Source organism: Mustelus asterias, chromosome 9 (assembly GCF_964213995.1).
Source record: "Mustelus asterias chromosome 9, sMusAst1.hap1.1, whole genome shotgun sequence".
NCBI lineage: Eukaryota > Metazoa > Chordata > Chondrichthyes > Carcharhiniformes > Triakidae > Mustelus > Mustelus asterias.
In genome coordinates, this window is record NC_135809.1 from 52,766,322 (window position 1) to 52,785,426 (window position 19,105).

Consider the following 19,105-nt stretch of genomic DNA (forward strand, 5'->3'; position numbering starts at 1 on the left):
TTTCAGCCCAAACAGGATAATGTGCTGGGCTTCCCTGTCCCATCATTGACCTCCTTCCACCAGCCTCAGAATTGCAGGCAGACAAAGTGGCCCTTAAATGACCATTAATTGACACTTAAGGGCCTCAATTGGGGCAAGAGAAGATGAGCTGCCCAAGGCCCAGCCTGACCTGCATAAAATTACAGACAGGTTAAGAGGGCAGATAGGTACTGGGAAGACCACCCATGTAATTATAATGGCCACTCTGCCTGCAGACTCACCAGCGGAGGTCCATAAAACTCTGCAAACATCCCAGGCTGTGTCATTGGAGTACAGTCAGACAAATTTTGACACCGAGCCATAACTAAAGAAATATTATGACAGGTGACCAAAAGCTTGGTCAAAGGTAGGTTCTAAGGTGACAGAGTGCCATAATAGGGACTGTATCATACTATGGGCCCCTCTCACTAGGAATCTTACCAATTGTGCCTGACGTAATTTCAATGAACCTACTGCAGCAAACAAGAGAATCTAGACTGTCTTCTCACTAGTTTGTGTTGGAATCAAACTGAGTCCCAGAATTGAGAGGATAACATGTTCAAGTACTCTGCCATTTAACACTCATTAGTAAGTCCTGTGTTTTTAAAGCTAATTAAGTTCTGACCATCATTCTGGGAATTTATTTTGCACGGTCACTATTCTATGAGGATGGTTCTTTTCCAAAGGCTAAAAATCTAGATGGAATTCTCCTTTAACTTAAATTTGGTGAATACTTCTTTACAATTTTTTGTTAAAGCTCCAATTAATTTTGCTCTTGTTCCCTGAAAACTCACGAGTACATCCTTGAATTTTTCAAAGTAGATTGCCTAAAAATAACTACAAAATTTTAAAAGTAGCAACAGCAATGAGTGACACTGCATTTAAATCTATTCTGACATGCAATGAAATGTCTGTTGCTGTATAAATGTGCTGCATCACTGAAGCTGGATCTGAGGTGCCAATCATGGCTTGGTGGGGTGGCCTCTGAATCAAAAGGGCTGAGGTCCCACTACAGCGATTTGAGCGTAAACTGGTACAAACCTGTGGGATTGCTGCACTGTTGGAGGTGCCATCATTTGGAGGAGATAAAAAAAGTGGTCCTGTCTGCCATTTCAGGTGACTGCATGATTGTCCCATGATTGTCCCTAACCTCTCCCCTTCCACAGAAAAAATATTACAACTGCTGACAATCTGAAATAAACACAAAATGCTAGAAAATACTCAGCAGACCAGACAGCATCTTTGGGCAGAAACAGAATTAACATTTCAGATCAATGACCCTTTTGTCAGAGCGGTTCTGCTGAATATTTCTAACATTTTTATTCATGTTTCAAAAGTGTTTCTTTGGTTGTAAAGCTTTGAGGCTGAGGTTGTGAAAGAGGCTCTATAAATACAAGGCTCTTCTTATCACACTTTTGAACATTTCAATGGAAGTACTCCAGTTATAATGAGATGTTACAAGGAAATGTTAAGACACAAGAGTACAAAGCAAAAAAACAATTTAAAAAGCCATCTGAAATAAGTGGACACATAGATCATTGTCTGCCAACCATGCCTAATGAAACCATACAGTCATTTTGAACATAAACAGTTTTGTGCCTTAAAATGGGGACATTTCAGTAATCTATTCAGTTTGGATGCAGCTGTTGAAAGAGGGGAGCTTCCCCATGTTAAAATAACTGGAGTATGGTCTGACTGAACTCAACAGCTGCTCTTTATTTTGTGGTTAGATTTCTCGTGGAATGTAAGTCTGATGGAGAAGTAATTGCTCTGTCAAGTTTTTTTAAAAATTCTGTCTCATTCTTAATCGGCAATTCATACACAATTTGCTCTGTAAGTGAAGTCTCAGATCAAGCATATCAAACAAAGTCAGTCACACAGGCAGGCCCATTACTTATTGCTCCAATTTGTTTTGCCTTAGGAGGCATTTCTAAACACTGTAAACAAATATAAATTGGTCATTTTCAACAAAATTATTCTTTACCTTTTGTTTTTCTTTGGCCTTTTTTTGGTGCTAGTGTTCAGTGACCTGTGGAGTAGGGTTTCAGCAGAGGGAAGTGTTCTGCCGGCTGAAGGGCGTCGGTCGAATAATAGAAGAGACGTGCGATCCATTCTCCCGCCCAGCCAGCACACAGCAATGCCGGCTGCCTGACTGTCTGCACTATGAATGGCTTGCAGATGAATGGGAAGACGTAAGTATGGCCTGATAAGATGAAAAAGTTAACGTCAAAAAAAATGACAGAGGGGCTTCTTTTATGGGGCTTCCTCTCGAGTAAGGACTTCAAATAAATGTTTGCATGTTCCGGCATAAATAGTGCCTACAGTTATTTGACCAGGTGCCAAACCAGATATGCATGGGAACTCGAAAGGAAGCCGCAAACTGTGTCTCCAAAAATCCAGACAGTATTGTTTAAATGTTCTCTTTTTTTGTGTGGCGAGAACTTTAACCCTGTAACATGGCTGTTTCACTCATTTATACAGAGCCTGCCCAGCAACATGTTACTGGAACTCTATTTTTTATAATAGGTTATATTCCTGCATTTCAGTGATATCAAAATTAATGTAATTTTGAACATCCAAAATTTTTTGAGGTTTTATTCTAGGATTTAACTCTTTGGATGAAGAAGTACCTTTGCCATCAATCTTTCTATTACATTCTATCTATATTTCCAAAACCAATTCCATCTGGTCTGCTTAGGTACTTCTGTTTAATTGTCACTCATTCAGCAAATGTCCTGAGGATCGTACTTTGTTCCACAATACCCTCTCTATTTGTACTACAGCAGAATTTGGAGATTGAAACAGTCAAATTCTCTTAGTGATCTAGACTGAATCTCCCTGAAGGCAAATGCTTGAGAAGATGAAGATTGATATGAATGCTTAAACTGCTTTCTGTCACAGTAGCTGAACATACAGAGCAAAAGTTGCGGTCAGGTTAACTTAGTTCAATTAGTACAATTTATCTTCATATAATGAAACCAAATAAAGGACGTGCCAGAATACTTCACTTCCGTGAGTCGTCTTACTGGATGTGTCCTTCCAACATTCATGACTTTTTGGACAGTGTTTTAAGTTTTCTCAATTGTCTGCATTAAGCCTGTTTGTCTTTTGTAACCTGCCTGTCCCCCTCTACCCAGACAGGCAGGGATCAAAATATTTTTCAACTCAATTGAGGAAATGTTAACCCTCACCACGGGTGGGAGAGGAGCAGGTAGGTGAGGTTAAAATTTTAAAAACCTGACCATGCAACCCAACCCACCCTGAAAATGCACACTTCCAGTTTTAGCAAATGCATGATTTGTTTGGTGGGGGGGGCTTCAGGAAACTAAACTGCTCTCAAGAGACAGGTCAGTAACTTGTGTATGTTAACAAGGCTGCATGCCTTACATTTGACAGACTTTTACAATGAATGGCTGCGGGCCAGTTTTCCCATGGTTGGGGAAACTTGGCAGCTGAAATGAAGCAATAATGGCAGGGCCCAGCAGTTAAGTGCCTTTCTGGCTTGTGACCCAGGCAGAGCAGGTAGGCATCCTCCTCCCATCCCCCCAAGCAAGCCGACAAGCCGCCTTGTGATTAGCTGTATCTCCGCCATGATCCAAGCCTCCAGCAGTCCAAAACATCCATCTCACGACCAACAAATTATTCTATTTCCACTCCCACAATCTCTGTGTCAACTTTCTATCTCTCTTCAATGCCATCTCACCTCACAACCTTGATCTCTGCTACCTGTTCTCTGGCTGCAGCCTTCTCATGTAAGTCTGTAAACCTGGCTGGCTGAAGCCTCTACAACTGCCATCTGCTCTCTCCCTGCTGCCCCTTAAATATCAGGGCCAATATTTTTAAGTATTTTGCAATTATCTAGATAAGCAAACAAATTTCTAATTATTTAGTCAATAGGGAAAGTAAATTCCATTTAGTGTCTTAACTACCTTACATCTCGGTGATTTTTAAAAAACTATGAGAGGGTATTTTGCCATCACACCTCTCTTTGTATCAGGTCCTTTCTGAAGAGCAGTGGACAAAGGCTCCAAAACATTACAGTCCATTTGATTTACAATTCTAATATGACTTACAATAGGGGTTGAATAGATGTCTAAAGTCTCTGATTTCAATATCGCTTCAAGTCCGAAAAGTGCAAGTTTTGCAACCTTGCCTCATAACTCAATCCTTTCGTGGGCGGCACGGTAGCACAGTGGTTAGCACTGCTGCTTCACAGCTCCAGGGTCTCGGGTTCGATTCCCGGCTCGGGTCACTGTCTGTGTGGAGTTTGCACATTCTCCTCGTGTCTGCGTGGGTTTCCTCCGGGTGCTCCGGTTTCCTCCCACAGTCCAAAGATGTGCGGGTTAGGTTGATTGGCCAGGTTAAAAATTGCCCCTTAGAGTCCTGGGATGTGTAGGTTAGAGGGATTAGCGGGTAAATATGTGGGGGTAGGGCCTGGGTGGGATTGTGGTCGGTGCAGACTCGATGGGCCGAATGGCCTCCTTCTGCACTGCAGGGTTTCTATGATTTCTATGATTTAGTCCTGGGATTAACTGTCTGGGACTTCTTTTCACCATTTTCAAGATTTGATATTTCCCTTGTGCCCTGGTAACCAGAATTGGACGCAGTGTTCAAGATACAGTGTTACTGGCACTATATTGTTTCAATATGATGCTGTTAAACTTGTACGTTACTGGTTACATGGTATAAAATCTACATTCTTTTTCCTCTGCTGATTACTTTCTACAATGACTCAGAGTTCTAGGTATATGGCATGTGCACAATTTTTCATAATCAGTCAAAGGTCGTGTTAGAAATCAGTCAAATTAATAATTTGCCGAACATTGGGGGACAGGCACATTCAGTGCTCAAAGCATTTAAAACAATATTAAAGAGTTTGAAGCACTAACAACTCTGAAAGGATAAGTGATAGGAATTTTGACAGAGATGTTCTGTGACCTTAATATGCCTAGTTATAACATTTTCAGGAGAGAGAAACAAGAAAAGAGAGATGGAGTTAGTAAAATATTCTACACTTAACTGGAACAAGGTGGCACAGTGGTTAGCACTGCTGCCTCTTAGTGCCCAGGACCCGCATTCAATTCTGACCTCGGGTCACTGTCTGTGGAGTTTGCACATTCTCCCTGTGTCTGCATGGGTTTCCTCCGGGTGCTCCGGTTTCCTCCCATAGTCCAAAGATGTGCGGGTTAGGTTGATTGGCCATGCCAAATTGACCCTAATGTCAGGATTAACAGGGTAAATATGTGGAGTTACAGGAATAGTGGGGTTGTGGTCGGTGCAGACTTGATGGGCCGAAATGCCTCCTTCTGCACTGTAGGTATTCTATGATACACTGTAGGCAATTATTACATTAACACAGAATGTTGATGCACAACTTGTGGGCCGAAGGGCCTGTTTGTGCTGTAGTTTTTCTATGTTTCTATGATAGAGTTGGAAGTAGGAAGGCAAATGGTACAATTCTCGATGTGCATTACAGGCCGGTAAATAATGAAAATGAGATGGAAGATAAGATCTACAGACAGTTCAGAGAGACATGTACGAGTAATGGGGAATGGCATGGGGTGATTTGAACTTTTTCCTGCATAGACAAGGATAAAGATAATTAATGTGGTTAAAGTTGGGAATATGTTGCATAAGAACACAAGTACCCAAGAACACTTTTTAAAACTGAATATTTCGAGTCCAACAAGAAGAAAAACATTGCTCAATTTAGTCCCAGGACATGGAGAAGGAGAATTAGCAGATGTGTAAGTGAGTGTGGGAACAATTGGAAGATAGTGCTCACAACAAAATTAGGTTCGTTGTAAAATTAGAAAGGGTGAGTGAAGAATCACAGATAAGGATGCTGGGCTGGCAAAAGGTCAAGTTGAATTATTAACTGTGGAAAAGGAGTTAGTTCCGAGTTAGCTGAACTTGATGTTACTAAATAACTGGATCCTGTAAAATCCATCCTAAGCTGTAGAAAGAAATTGGATCAAAGATACTTTTTCAACCCTTCCTGAATGTAGAAATGGTGCTGTGGACTGGAGAAGGAATCAGTTTACACCTTTGTTTAAAAAGGGAGAGAATGACGAACCAGGTATCCTGGAGATTTTAATCATTCTGTGGTGATACTGCGTTTTAAGATCCCCCCCATTCCTTAAATTAATATATAAACTTGTTACCGTGTGGGGGAGTCTGTCACCGAGCACAGTGACTGTTGGTTTAATTGATGTACGGTACTTTTTAGACAGATTCCTGATTTGACGGGGAGTATAGAGATTTAAGTTTGAGATCAGAGAAATATGAAAAATTGTTAGCGCAGATCTTGAAAGAGTACCTAAATAACAGGGCAAGCTGAATGGACTAAATATATCATTGCGCTCAAAAAAAAAGTAATTCATTCTCATTGAGACACTCAAACATAATGAGGCGATACATACAAGGACTACTCTTTCGCCTGTTATTAAATAGCCTTTTCCCTTTGATATTATGTTCTTATTGACTATAACACAAAAAACATTCTGGATGTCCTGCCAGTGATGTGGAAATCTCTATCGTTTCACATACTTTTAGACTTGTTTCCACCTCTGTACAAATCAAATCCTCTGTCTGTAAGTAAGCCTGTATCACAGGCGGAATGTTATATTATGCAGGGGAGCCACAGAACATAGATCTTTGTACATAGGTTATTTAATTTACCAAGCAACATTCTACATAAGAGACCCCCGTGGACTCCAGTTTACGTTGCGGTGGAAGCCACGTGGGCTGCAGTTCTCATTTTTAATTAAGATAAGGCCAATTAAGCCCTAAATGCATAGATGAGCCATGATCGTATTGAATGTTGGGGCGGGCCTGTAGGGCCTGGTGGCCTATTCCTGTTTCTATTCCTTGTGTCCTTGTGTGTAAATGCTTCTACAGGCTTGTTAATTTAAAATGATGAGTGCATTGTGTAGTTCATCAGATGTAATAAGTACATGTTTGCAGATTAAATGTAGTAGTTTATAATTGAAATCTTTTCTAACATCTTTGAAACCTAATGAAAAGGATATTTTTTTCTCGGATGCGTAGTATTAATAGGACTTCTTAAACCCACGTTGGAAATCTTGTACATGTCCCAGATGACTTACGAAGTGCAATTAGAGCTGAAGACAGCCAGCCGGTATTAAGTAGTTTTATATTTATGGTCCATTGTAGGTAGATTCACTGCTGACTCAGTCACAATACAATTTAACTGTTAATGCAATTTCCATGGTATAGATTTAGATGTCAAATTGTGAAGGAAAACAGCCGGGTAAAGTGAGATTTGGTGGAAAGAATACTCCGAGGCATTATGAGCTCAGCCTATTAGTACCCCACTTTATATGCCATTTTGTACAAACAGGGTTAATGTGCTACAGATGGTAGGAATATTAGGCAATGTGCATTTTCAAAAAGTACATTGTATAATTCTCGTGAATATTCAGCTATGAAGCAATAAGCACCAACATTCAACAGGGTACGCTTGAATCTCAATTGAAAATAATCCCAAATTCTCTTGAAGATTTCACACTGATTTCTACGCAAATTGAACTGAAATTAAAAATGTTTGAAAGACCACAAGAGTTATTATCTGTCTGGAATCTTTGTATCTTAGTAAATATTGGGAGGTCTGAAGCCATTGTTTATGGTCCCCACTCCAAACTCCAGCCCCTAGCTACCAACTTCATCTCTATCTCTGGCAACTGTCTGAGACTAAACCAGTCAGATTGCAAACTTGATGTCATATTTGAACCGGGGATGAGTTTCCACCATATATTTGCACCCATCTCTGAGACCGCATATTTCTACCTCTAACTGCACCCAACTTTTCCCTTATCTCAGTGCAAATGCTGCTGAAGTCCATATCCATGCCTTTTGTTACCTCTAGACTTGATTATTCCAACGTACCTCTGGCTGGTCTCCCATATCCTACCCTCTGTAAACTTGAGGTCATCAAAAACTCTGCTGCCTGTGACTTTATTCACACCAAGTTCCGAACACTTATCAACCCTGTGCTTGCTGACCTAAAATTAAAATTCTCATCCTTGTTTTCTAATCCTTCCATGGCCTTTTCCCTCCCTATCCCTGTAAAAGCCTGCAGCCTCACAATCCGAGATATCTACTCTGACCTCCTAAGCATCCCCAATTTTAATCGCTCCACTATGGGTGGCTACACCTTTAGCTGTCAAGTCGGTAAGCTCTGAAATTCCTTCCGTAATTCCCGCCACCTCACTTTCCTCCTTTAAGATAATACTTAAAATTTACTGCTATGCCCAAGCTTTTGGTCATCTGACCCAACGGGCTGCATTTTACAGCCCTCCCGGTGGACATTTACATTTATGTAAAGGCGTGAAGGAAGGGGCGTGCCCAGCAATCCATGGGTGGCCTTTGCATATCATTGGAAATCCCCCACCCCTATTCCTCCCCGGATGGCCTTCAAACCATGCCTTCCCATAACCCTCCCAACCTTTGTTGGCACTTTAGTCCCAACAACACCCACTATACAGTTTGAGCAGCAAGCAATCAATCCAATTCAATTCATCAGCAGCTCTTGAGGGCGCTTCCTCCCACTGAGGGGCAAAAGTCCCATTCTCGGCCCATTCACCCATCAGAAGCCTGTTATGTCTATGAGAGAGGTTTGTTTTAGATGCATTGGCTGCTGGCTCTCTCTCGCAGTGGGGAGAGGGATAAGGGCGAGGGAGCAGTGAGCAATACCCCTCCTACCCATGAAATCCAGCCCAGTTGTTCCTTGTATATTCAGTGTCAAGTTTCATTATATAATCATAAATTCCCTACAGTACAGAAGGAGGCAATTTGGCCCATTGAATCTGTACCAACAGAAATCCCACCCTGGCCCTATTCCCATAATCCCCCCTATGTATTTACCCTGCTAACCCCCTGACACTAAGAGGCAATTTACCATGGCAAATCAACCTAACCTGCACATCTTTGGAGTGTGGGAGGAAACCGGAGCACTTGAAGGAAACCCACGCAGACACCAGGAGAATGTGCAAATTCCACACATGGCTAGAATTGAACCCAGGTCCCTAGTGCTGTGAGGTAGCAGTGCTAACCATTGCGCCACCATGCTTTTCTAATCCGCCTATCCGTTACTTCAAACTTGTGTGTCCTGGTTATTGAGCTTTAGGGAAATGAGATCTTTCCTATTCATTCTGTCTAGAAAGTTATTACAGCTTCAAAACAACAAAATTTACCCCAAAAAAGAGGTACATTATAGTAAAAGTGACAATGAGTGCAGTTTATAGAAACAGTAATTTTGATGTTTGAAGTAATTTACTTGGAGAGTAAAAGTAGATGAGAAATTATCTCAAATTTTAGACTGCAGACGCTTGAAAAAATTGTGATAAGGTAGATGTTAAAATAAATTTTATCTTGCAAAATGTCCGTCAACATATGGACAATATCATATTTTCAAAGTGACCACTGCGTCTAACTGCACAGGATCCAGTTTGAGATAGGATAAAGACAAATTTATCAGCAAAATAGATCATGTTGGATTTGCAATTTAATTCAGACAACATGTGGCCTTGAAATTTTAATGTGGTGCTGTACTCATCACTGAGTCTGCAAAAACTGTTAAGAAATCCCACATTTGTACTTACCTGTGTTTTGGTTCCTGTTTCTAGTGCTCTGCGCCATGTGGTCAAGGTATACAAAACCGGAAGGTGCGATGTGTCAATCACATCCAGAAGCAGATGGAAGCAAGTTACTGCAACCATTCAACCAGACCACCACCTGTGCAAAACTGCATCATTGCACCGTGTGAATATATCTGGATAACGGGGGAATGGTCACAGGTAATGATTATTTGGACTCCCACTCTTGAAAATTACATTTTCTTGACATTTGTAGCATTTTCCATCCATAAGTAAGCGGTTCAGGTTTTTTCTTGCATTGTCATGATTGTAACACAAGTCTCCTAAATTCAGTGGTGATCACAGAGTAACAACCTCGCTCAGTAACAACTTGCACTTATAGAGCACCTTTAAAACATCCCAAGGCACTTCATATAGATGTAATCATATTTCTAGGGGGAGATGGTGGCATCATGAGAATGCCACTGGACTAGTTATTCAAAGATGCAGGCTAATACTTTGGGGACACAAGTTCAAATCCCACCACAGCTGCTGAAAACTCATCTGGTTCACTGATGCCCTTTAAGGAAGAAAATCTGCTGTGCTTACCTGATCTGGCCTACATGTGACTCCATCTCAACAACAATGTGGTTGACATTTAACTGCCCTCTAAAATGGACTAGAAAGCTACTCCATTCAAGGGCAAGTAGGGATGGGCAACAAATGCTGGCCTTGCCAGTGATGCCCACTTCCCATCAAAGAATGAAAAAAATTTCTATGGACCAAGATCTGGACAATGGGATTAGGTTTCAGACAATACAGACAGAGGGCAAACTGATCTCCTTCTATACCAAAAATAGACACTGATCCAAATGAGGAGATGTTAATAAGAGTGAGGTGGTCATAAGGATCAAGAAGTAGCAGCGAATGAACCCAAAGGGGTGGGTAGGTAAAATTTAAACTTGAACCTACCTTCCTGTCCTGATTTCATAGCCTGGCCCACAGATCTCCTATTTTGTCGTGGATCTTGACAGGTAATCAACTTGCACCAAATTAGTAGATTCAGCAGATAATTAGATGGGAGGCTGGGAACTCAACCTTACATTAAAATAGTTTGACTGGGTTTACGCCTTCCACGTGTGTAGCCCCTTCTGTAGACAGCACGGTGGGAAAGAGCTGGAGACGGCCTTTACTAGCCTCCCTCTATTTTTCCCCCGATCTGTACCTTTTCCAGGTACAAGGCAGAGAGAAGATGTTGGTGCTGTATCTTCCATGAGCGAAACCACAGTTGGTATACTGAGAGAGGCAAGAGAGGAAATTGCTGGGGCCTTGAGAGAAATCTTTGTATCCTCACTGGCTACAGGGGAGGTCCCAGAGGATTGGAGAATAGCCAATGTTGTTCCTTTGTTAAAGAAGGGTAGCAAGAATAATCCAGGTAATTACAGGCCGGTGAGCCTTACATCAGTGGTAGGGAAATTATTGGAGAGGCTTCTTCGAGACAGGATTTATTCCCACTTGGAAATAAATGGACGTATTAGTGAGAGGCAACATGGTTTTGTGAAGGGGAAGTCGTGTCTCACAAACTTGATAGAGTTTTTCGAGGGAGTGACGAAGGTGATTGATGAGGGTAGGGCAGTGGATGTTGTCTACATGTACTTCAGTAAGGCCTTTTACAAGGTCCCTCATGGCAGACTGGTGCAGAAGGTGAAGTCGCATGGGATCAGAGGTGAGCTGGCAAAGTGGATACAAAATTGGCTCGGTCAAAGAAGACAGAGGGTAGCAGTGGAAGGGTGCGTTACTGAATGGAGGGCTGTGACAAGTGGTGTTCCTCAGGGATCAGTGCTGGGACCTTTGCTGTTTGTAATATATATAAATGATTTGGAGGAAAATGTAACTGGATTGATTAGTAAGTTTGCGGACGACACAAAGGTTGGTGAATTTGCGGATAGCGATGAAGACCATCAGAGGTTACAGCAGGATATAAATCAGTTGGAGACTTGGGCGGAGAGATGGTAGATGGAGTTTAATCCAGACAAATGTGAGGTAATGCATTTTGGAAGGTCTAATACAGATAGGAAATATAGAGTAAATGGCAGAACCCTTAAGAATATTGATAGGCAGAGGGATCTGGGTGTACAGGTACACAGGTCACTGAAAGTGGCAATGCAGGTGGAGAAGGTAGTCAAGAAGGTATACGGCATGCTTGCCTTCATTGGCCGGGGTATTGAGTTTAAAAATTGGCAAGTCATGTTGACGCTTTATAGAATCTTAGTGAGGCCGCACTTGGAATATTGTGTTCAACTCTGGTCGCCACACTACCAGAAGGATGTGGAGGCTTTGGAGAGGGTACAAAAAAGATTTACCAGGTGTTGCCTGGTATGGAGAGCATTAGCTATGAGGAGAGGTTGGAGAAACTTGGTTTGTTCTCACTGGAGCGACGGAGGTTGAGGGGAGACCTGATAGAAGTCTACAAGATTATGAGAGGCATGGACAGAGTGGATAGTCAGAGGCTTTTTCCCAAGGTGGAAGAGTCAATTACTAGGGGGCATAGGTTTAAAGTGCGAGGGGCAAGTTTTTAAAAGAGATGTATGAGGCAGATTTTTTACAGAGCATGGTGGGTGCCTGGAACTCGTTGCCGGGGGAGGTAGTGGAAGCAGATACGGTAGTGACTTTTAAGAGGCGTCTTGATAAGTACATGAATGAGATGGGAATAGAGGGATATGGTCCCCGGAAGCATAGGGGGTTTTAGTTAAGTCAGGCAGCATGGTCGATGCAGGCTTGGAGGGCCGAAGAGCCTGTTCCTGTGCTATCATTTTCTTTGTTCTTTGGTCCGCTAGCAACACATGATAAGTATTGTGTAGGGCATGGTACCCTTTAAAAAATATATATATATTCATTTCAAACACACACAATTATGTAATTCTCATTGGCTCAAATGTTCCAGAAATCGAATAAAATGTTTTACTTCTGTAGACATGGTTTGTTTGCTGCGCTAGTTAAAAGCACTTGAACCATATTCACTTACAAACTTCTACCATATGTATTAATTCACTTTAAGCAGCCAGAGGTCATCTAGCACTGGCTAACAAAGATGTAAATCGATAATCTACTTTTATCGGGTAAATGCTGTAGTCACAAAATGCAGTGTTGTAACTAATCCAGTTTTCGGGAAGAATTAGTCTTGATTGGGTGCTTCACCTCATTTGATTTAACTACATTTGACCTTAACCCTGAGTCTGTGCTATCAATAATAACTTGGTCTAGTTCCATGTTTGGATTTTAGTTTCTTGGAAAAACAAACAACTTGCTGTTCAGAAGGAACATAAACATGTCCAGGTGAAATTCATGTAAGTCCATTTCTGGCCTGGGCTGACTCACTAATGTTAGTCACGCCACGATACCAGAATTCCAAATACTGGCTGGGATTTTGCCAATTTTTGGCAAAGTGTCAACTCTGGAATAAAAGGTGGAGGGTTGCCCGCAGGTGGCACTGACGAGTTTTCCTGCTGTATTTTTAAACTGATGGACCAACAAAACGTATAGGGTGGGTCCCACAACATAACGCTCGCAGCGTAGGCTTTTAAAAGATTGGGACATCCTTTAAGTTCCCATTGATGTAAAGGAATAAAATTAAAAACACCCCTACACAACCCCCACCCTGAATATGAAACTCCCCTCCTCCCCCCGTGCCAGGGGGTAGTGTCTGGGCAGTGCCTGGGTAATGCCAGGGTGAAGTGCCATGGTTCTGCCCAGGCAAGTCCCCTCCCGGGGTCTGTATTCACTTGTGCGCCTCCAGCCGGTTCTGCTACCCAGGCACACATTGTGGGGGGCCCATCGTGATTTATTCCGGTGTAAGAGGATGTTGACATGACTGGATAATTTAACGGGACAAGGATAATCAGGTGATAATTATACTTAAATGATGCAAATTGAGATCACGACATTTAAGGTCAGTATTCCCGTTATGTCATTGGCAGGAGGCAGGGACAATCAGTCGGAGAAATCCCGCTGGTCTAAAAGGACTCCTGTGGAATTCTCCACCACCTCCACCATTCCCGCCTCTAGATGTGAACCAGAACACTTTACATTTTTTGTGGTTAATTAGATGAGCAGTGTCACAGTACCTGCTCTCAGAATGGTGCCTAATTTAACAATTGTGTTCCACGTCACTGTGTAGTTGAGGATTATTTTCCTCGATGATCCCTCCCAACTGCAGTGCACAAGAGATGATTACCTTTCCTCACGGATTTTCTCCCTCTTGATATCAAAAAGCCTGTTGGCTCTGTCAAATTCTGAAACATGTCACAGAATAAGTGCCTTGCATTTTATGCAATACCATATCATATGAAATATCTCAATGTGCTACACACAATGGTTTTATGGCTCCCATTTACAGGACCATTCGATCATTTCCAACAGAAAAATGGCATTAGAAGGAAGCATTTGATAGAATGGAATATTTTTGCCTCTAAAATCTCCAAATTTTAATGAGGCTGTTGCTGTTTACAGAGGCCTATTGGAAACATAAAGCTGTAATATTTTCTAACCTCCCTCACAAAGATGCCACCAATCAAGTGGCCGTTAGAGAGATTGACAGCCTCCACTCGGAGAGATCCCAATTAATTGAATGGATGGATTTAGAATCATATAGGTTTTAATGTAAAGGTGAATGAATATTGGAAGGCAGCACAAAACATATGTATAAAGAAGGGATGTCCAGCACCAAAGTAGGAAAGTAAAATTATTTGGGTATGATTTAATGATCATTGAAAATAAACAGTTAAAATGAAGTCTAATCCTTAGAAATAGTCTGGGGGCAGGTTTGAGTTGGGGAGCTGGCATCCTGTTCGATGGGGCCAAATTTAACTCCCAACCATCTCTTAGCCTAACCCCAGGAGGGTCCAAAAATCAAACTCCAAATGCAGGATACATTTAGTGTAGGAAATGTGTACTTTTGTATTAAGATTCTGCATAGAGTAGTTAGTCTTCCATGACAACTTGCACAGTACAGTGTAGAATGGATTGGATAGAAATTCCTCGGAGCTGCTTCCATTGCAACTTGTAACTTCTTCACTCCAACTCTAAAACTCTTCTCAGCCATAAATAAGGAGTTCCAGGAAAAGATCATGCATGCACAAAACTAAACTCACGTGTTCATTCGGGAATAGTCTGAAAACACATGATCCAGGAATCTGACATGCTGATAAGAATCGAAAATACAAAAACCCAATCCTTAATTTAGAGTAATAAGTCTCAAAACACCAGGTTAAAGTCAACCAGGTTTATTTGGAATCACCAGCTTTCGGAGCTCTGCTCCTTCATCCGGTGAGTGGAGCTCATCTGATGGAGTGGTGCTCCGAAGCTCATGATTCCAAATAAACCTATTGGACTTTAACCTGGTGTTGTAAGACTTCTTTCTGTGCCCACCCCAGTCCAATGCCAGCATCTCCACATCTTAATTTAGAGAGTAGCTGAGGGAGCTAGTGTATGAAATAAACAAGTTCATGGAGATTGAAAACAATTTAATTATTGAGCTGAGATTAACTTAGTTAATGGCACACTAATTAACAGCAACTTGCACTTATATAGTGCTTTTAAACATCCAAGGTATTTCACAGAATATACAAGGAGATGTTAGGTCAGATAACCAAACGCCTTACCAAATGGGTTGGTTTGAAGGAGCTATTTAAAATTTGAGAGAGATGGAGAGAGAGAATTTCAGAGCACAGGCAATTGAAAGCATGGTGCCAATGGTGGCGCAGTTAAAACTGGGTATGCGCCAGAGACCAGAATTGGAGGAGTGAAGATAAAAATTCCTTCTCTATTTTAAAAGTTTGTCTCTTTAGCCTGAGGTTGTGCCCTCTGGTTCTAGTTTTTCCTTCTCTTCCACTAGTAGGAAAAACTAGAACCAGAGGGCACAACCTCAGGCTAAAGGGACGACCCTTTAAAACAGAGATGAGGAGGAATTTCTTCAGCCAGAGAGTGGTGAATCTGTGGAACTCTTTGCCGCAGAAGGCTGTGGAAGCCAGGTCATTAAGTGTCTTTAAGGCAGAGAAAGATAGGTTCTTGATTAATAACGGGATCAGGGATAATGGGGATGAGAAAAATATCAGCCATGATTGAATGGCGGAGCAGACTCGATGGGCCGAGTGGCCTAATTCTGCTCCTATGTCTTATGGTCTTATTGTGGGATTTGAGAGCCAGAGGACGTTATAGAGATAGAGAGCGCAGAGAGGACGGATGGATTTGCAAGGAAGAACGAGTATTTTAAAACTGAAATGTTTTTGAACTGGGAACCAATATAGATCCTGAACATGGGTAACAGGTGAACGAGGCCTAGTGCAAATTAAGATATGGGCAGGAGAATTTTGTATGAACTCAAGTTTATGGAGGGCGGACAATGGGCTCTGACCAGCAAAGCATTGGGATAGTCAGGTCCAGAGATACCTAAAAGCATGAATGAAGGTTTCACATTAACTCCTTTAAGGGCTGTGTTAAGAGTCATGATAGAATGCTACCATTAATCTCAGCAGCTCTCACTCAGCAAGGGAAAGTTTAGTCCTGGAATCTTGGTCTGATTACTATTCTGCAACTCCAATAAGTTTGTGAAACCAAGATGAGAACTGGAGTAGGCTCAGATGTGTGCGCTGCTACGGTCAAGCAACCTGCCCGCTGTTTAGGTTTGATTGGGCATTGCATGAATCTCAACTGTAACCCTGTCAGATAAAGAGATTAGTGCTTCCAGCAGACAATGACAAAAGCTAGTGAAAAAAGGAACTAGAAAAACACATTTCACAGGCCTAGATGTTACATGACTGAAAAAGATTGCTTATATATCTATCAATCTTGGCCCTTCATTCACGTACACATTCAACGAGGTTGAACAGTGTGAAACTCTTGGCTCCAATGTATTCTTGAGTTAGAGGTTGCCATTTACAATAGTTTTCTTAAACTTGCAGATAGCATTTTACTTATCGATGAGAGAGTCACTGCCTTAAAAAAAACAAAGTTAATGTTGTAAACTAAGCCACTGTCGAAGCCACACGAGTCCTAGAACTTCGAAACTACAAAGATGAAATGATCAATGTTTTGGCAGAGATGGCAAGCAATTTCATTGCTGAAACTGAAAAATAATAAATACATAGTCATAGAGGTTTACAGCATGGAAACAGGCCCTTCGGCCCAACTTGTCCATGCCACCTTTTTTTTAACCCCCTAAGCTAATCCCAATTGCCCGCATTTGGCCCAAATCCCTCTATTTGGGGGCAGGGAATTCATATGGTGTTCGTGGAAGTGGAAATGACTAGGGTTGGGAAGCATTTTCCGATCAGGGCCAGTGTGATCTCCTGGACTCGTTTCGATCGCCTCAGGGGGTCGGAGAGGAATTTCCCAGATTTCTTTTCCCCATATTGGCCCTGGGGTTTTCACTCTGGGTTTTCGCCTCTCCCTGGAGATCACATGGTCTGGAATGGGGGGGTGGGGGTGAATAATAGGTTGTGATGAACAAAGCATCGTAGCTGTGAGGGACAGCTCGGTGGATAGGATATTAGGATGTAGATAGGCTGGAAAATTGGGCGGGGATCCTGGATTCAGGATTCAATCCTGGACCGGGGAGCGGCGCGGGCTTGGAGGGCCGAAGGGCCTGTTCCTGTGCTGTATTGTTCTTTGTTCTTTGTTCTATACACATCTTACCCATGTAACTATCTAAATGCTTTTTAAAAGACAAAAATTGTACCCGCCTCTACTACTACCTCGGGCAGCTTGTTCCAGACACTCACTGCCCTCTGTGTGAAGAAATTGCCCATCTGGACACTTTTGTAACTCTCCCCTCTCACCTTAAACCTATGCCCTCTAGTTTTAGACTCCCCTACCTTTGGGAAAAGATATTGATTATCTAGCTGATCTGTGCCCCTCATTATTTTATAGACCTCTATAAGATCACCCCTCAGCCTCCTACGTTCCAGAGAAAAAAATCCCAGTCTATCCAGCCTCTCCTTGTAACTCAATCCATCAAGTCCCGGTAGCATCCTAGTAAATCTTTTCTGCACTCTTTCTAGTTTAATAATATCCTTTCTATAATAGGATGACCAGAACTGCACACAGTATTCCAAGTATGGCCTTACCAATGTCTTGGACAACTTCAACAAGACGTCCCAACTCCTGTATTCAATGTTCTGACTGATGAAACCAAGCATGCCAAATGCCGCCTTCACCACTCTGTCCACCTGTGACTCTACTTTCAAGGAGCTATGAACATGTACCCCGAGATCTCTTTGTTCTGTAACTCTCCCCAATGCTCTACCGTTAACTGAGTAAGTCCTGCCCTGGTTCAATCTACCAAAATGCATCACCTCGCATTTGTCTAAATTAAACTCCATCTGCCAGTCGTCAGTCCACTGGCCCAATTGATCAAGATCCCGTTGCAATTGGAGATAACTTTCTTCACTGTCCACTATGCCACCAATCTTGGTGTCATCTGCAAACTTACTAACCATGCCTCCTATATTCTCATCCAAATCATTAATACAAATGACAAATAACAGTGGGCCCAGCACTGATCCCTGAGGCACACCGCTGGTTACAGGCTTCCAGTTTGAAAAACAACCCTCTACAACCACCCTCTGGCTTCTGTCAAGAAGTGGCGTTTGCTACCAAATAAACCTGTTGGACTTTAACCTGGTGTTATTAGACTCCTTATTCTGTCAAGAAGCCAATTTTGTATCCATTTAGATACCTGACCCTGGATCCCGTGAGATTTAACCTTGTGCAACAACCTACCGTGCGGTACCTTGTCAAAGGCCTTGCTAAAGTCCATGTAGACAACATCAACTGCACTGCCCTCATCTACCTTCTTGGTTACCCCTTCTAAAAACTCGATCAATTTTGTGAGACATGATTTTCCACTCACAAAGCTATGCTGACTGTCCCTAATCAGTCCTTGCATCTCTAACTGCCTGTAGATCCTGTCTCTCAAAATATCTTCCAACAACTTACCACCACAGATGTGAGGCTCACTGGCCTGTAGTTCCCAGGGTTTTCCCTGCAGCCCTTTTTAAACAAAGGCACAACATTTGCCACCCTCCAATCTTCAGGCACCTCACCCGTGACTATCAATGATTGAAATATCTCTGCTAGGGGACCCACAATTTCCTCCCTAGCCTCCCACAATATCATGGGATACACTTCTTCAGGTCCCAGGGATTTATCTACCTTGATGCGCTTGAAGACTTCCAGCACCTCTTTCTCTGTAATATGTACACTCCTCAAGACATCACTATTTATTTCCCCAAGTTCCCTAACATCCATGCTTTTCTCAACAGTAAATACGGCTGAGAAATATTCATTTAGGATCTCGCCCATGAATGAATTTAAATAAACACTGGCAGCATAATTACTGCTTCAAGCACCCAACAATCAAAATTAGTCTTATAAATGCATAAAAATAGAGTCCTTTGAATGGAGCAATAATATTTCATTACCGTATTTGAGGT

The 19,105-nt window shown here is 42.1% G+C and overlaps 1 protein-coding gene and 1 long non-coding RNA gene across 3 annotated transcripts in view; one reads left to right on the forward strand and one right to left on the reverse strand.

Moving 5' to 3' along the window:
* LOC144498691 (uncharacterized) overlaps window positions 1-2,136 on the reverse strand; it is a 52,651-nt gene extending 50,515 nt beyond the window's left edge. The window contains exon 1 of the long non-coding RNA XR_013498743.1: window positions 2,003-2,136. This is a non-coding gene — a long non-coding RNA (uncharacterized LOC144498691). The remainder of the gene's footprint in view (window positions 1-2,002) is intronic.
* The window catches only part of LOC144498690 (A disintegrin and metalloproteinase with thrombospondin motifs 20-like), a 417,617-nt gene that overhangs the window by 361,821 nt on the left and 36,691 nt on the right, over window positions 1-19,105 (forward strand). For both annotated transcript variants that reach the window (XM_078220194.1, XM_078220195.1), the window contains exons 30-31: window positions 2,037-2,210; window positions 9,666-9,836. In XM_078220194.1, coding sequence (XP_078076320.1) covers window positions 2,037-2,210; window positions 9,666-9,836 — 345 coding nt within the window. The remainder of the gene's footprint in view (window positions 1-2,036; window positions 2,211-9,665; window positions 9,837-19,105) is intronic.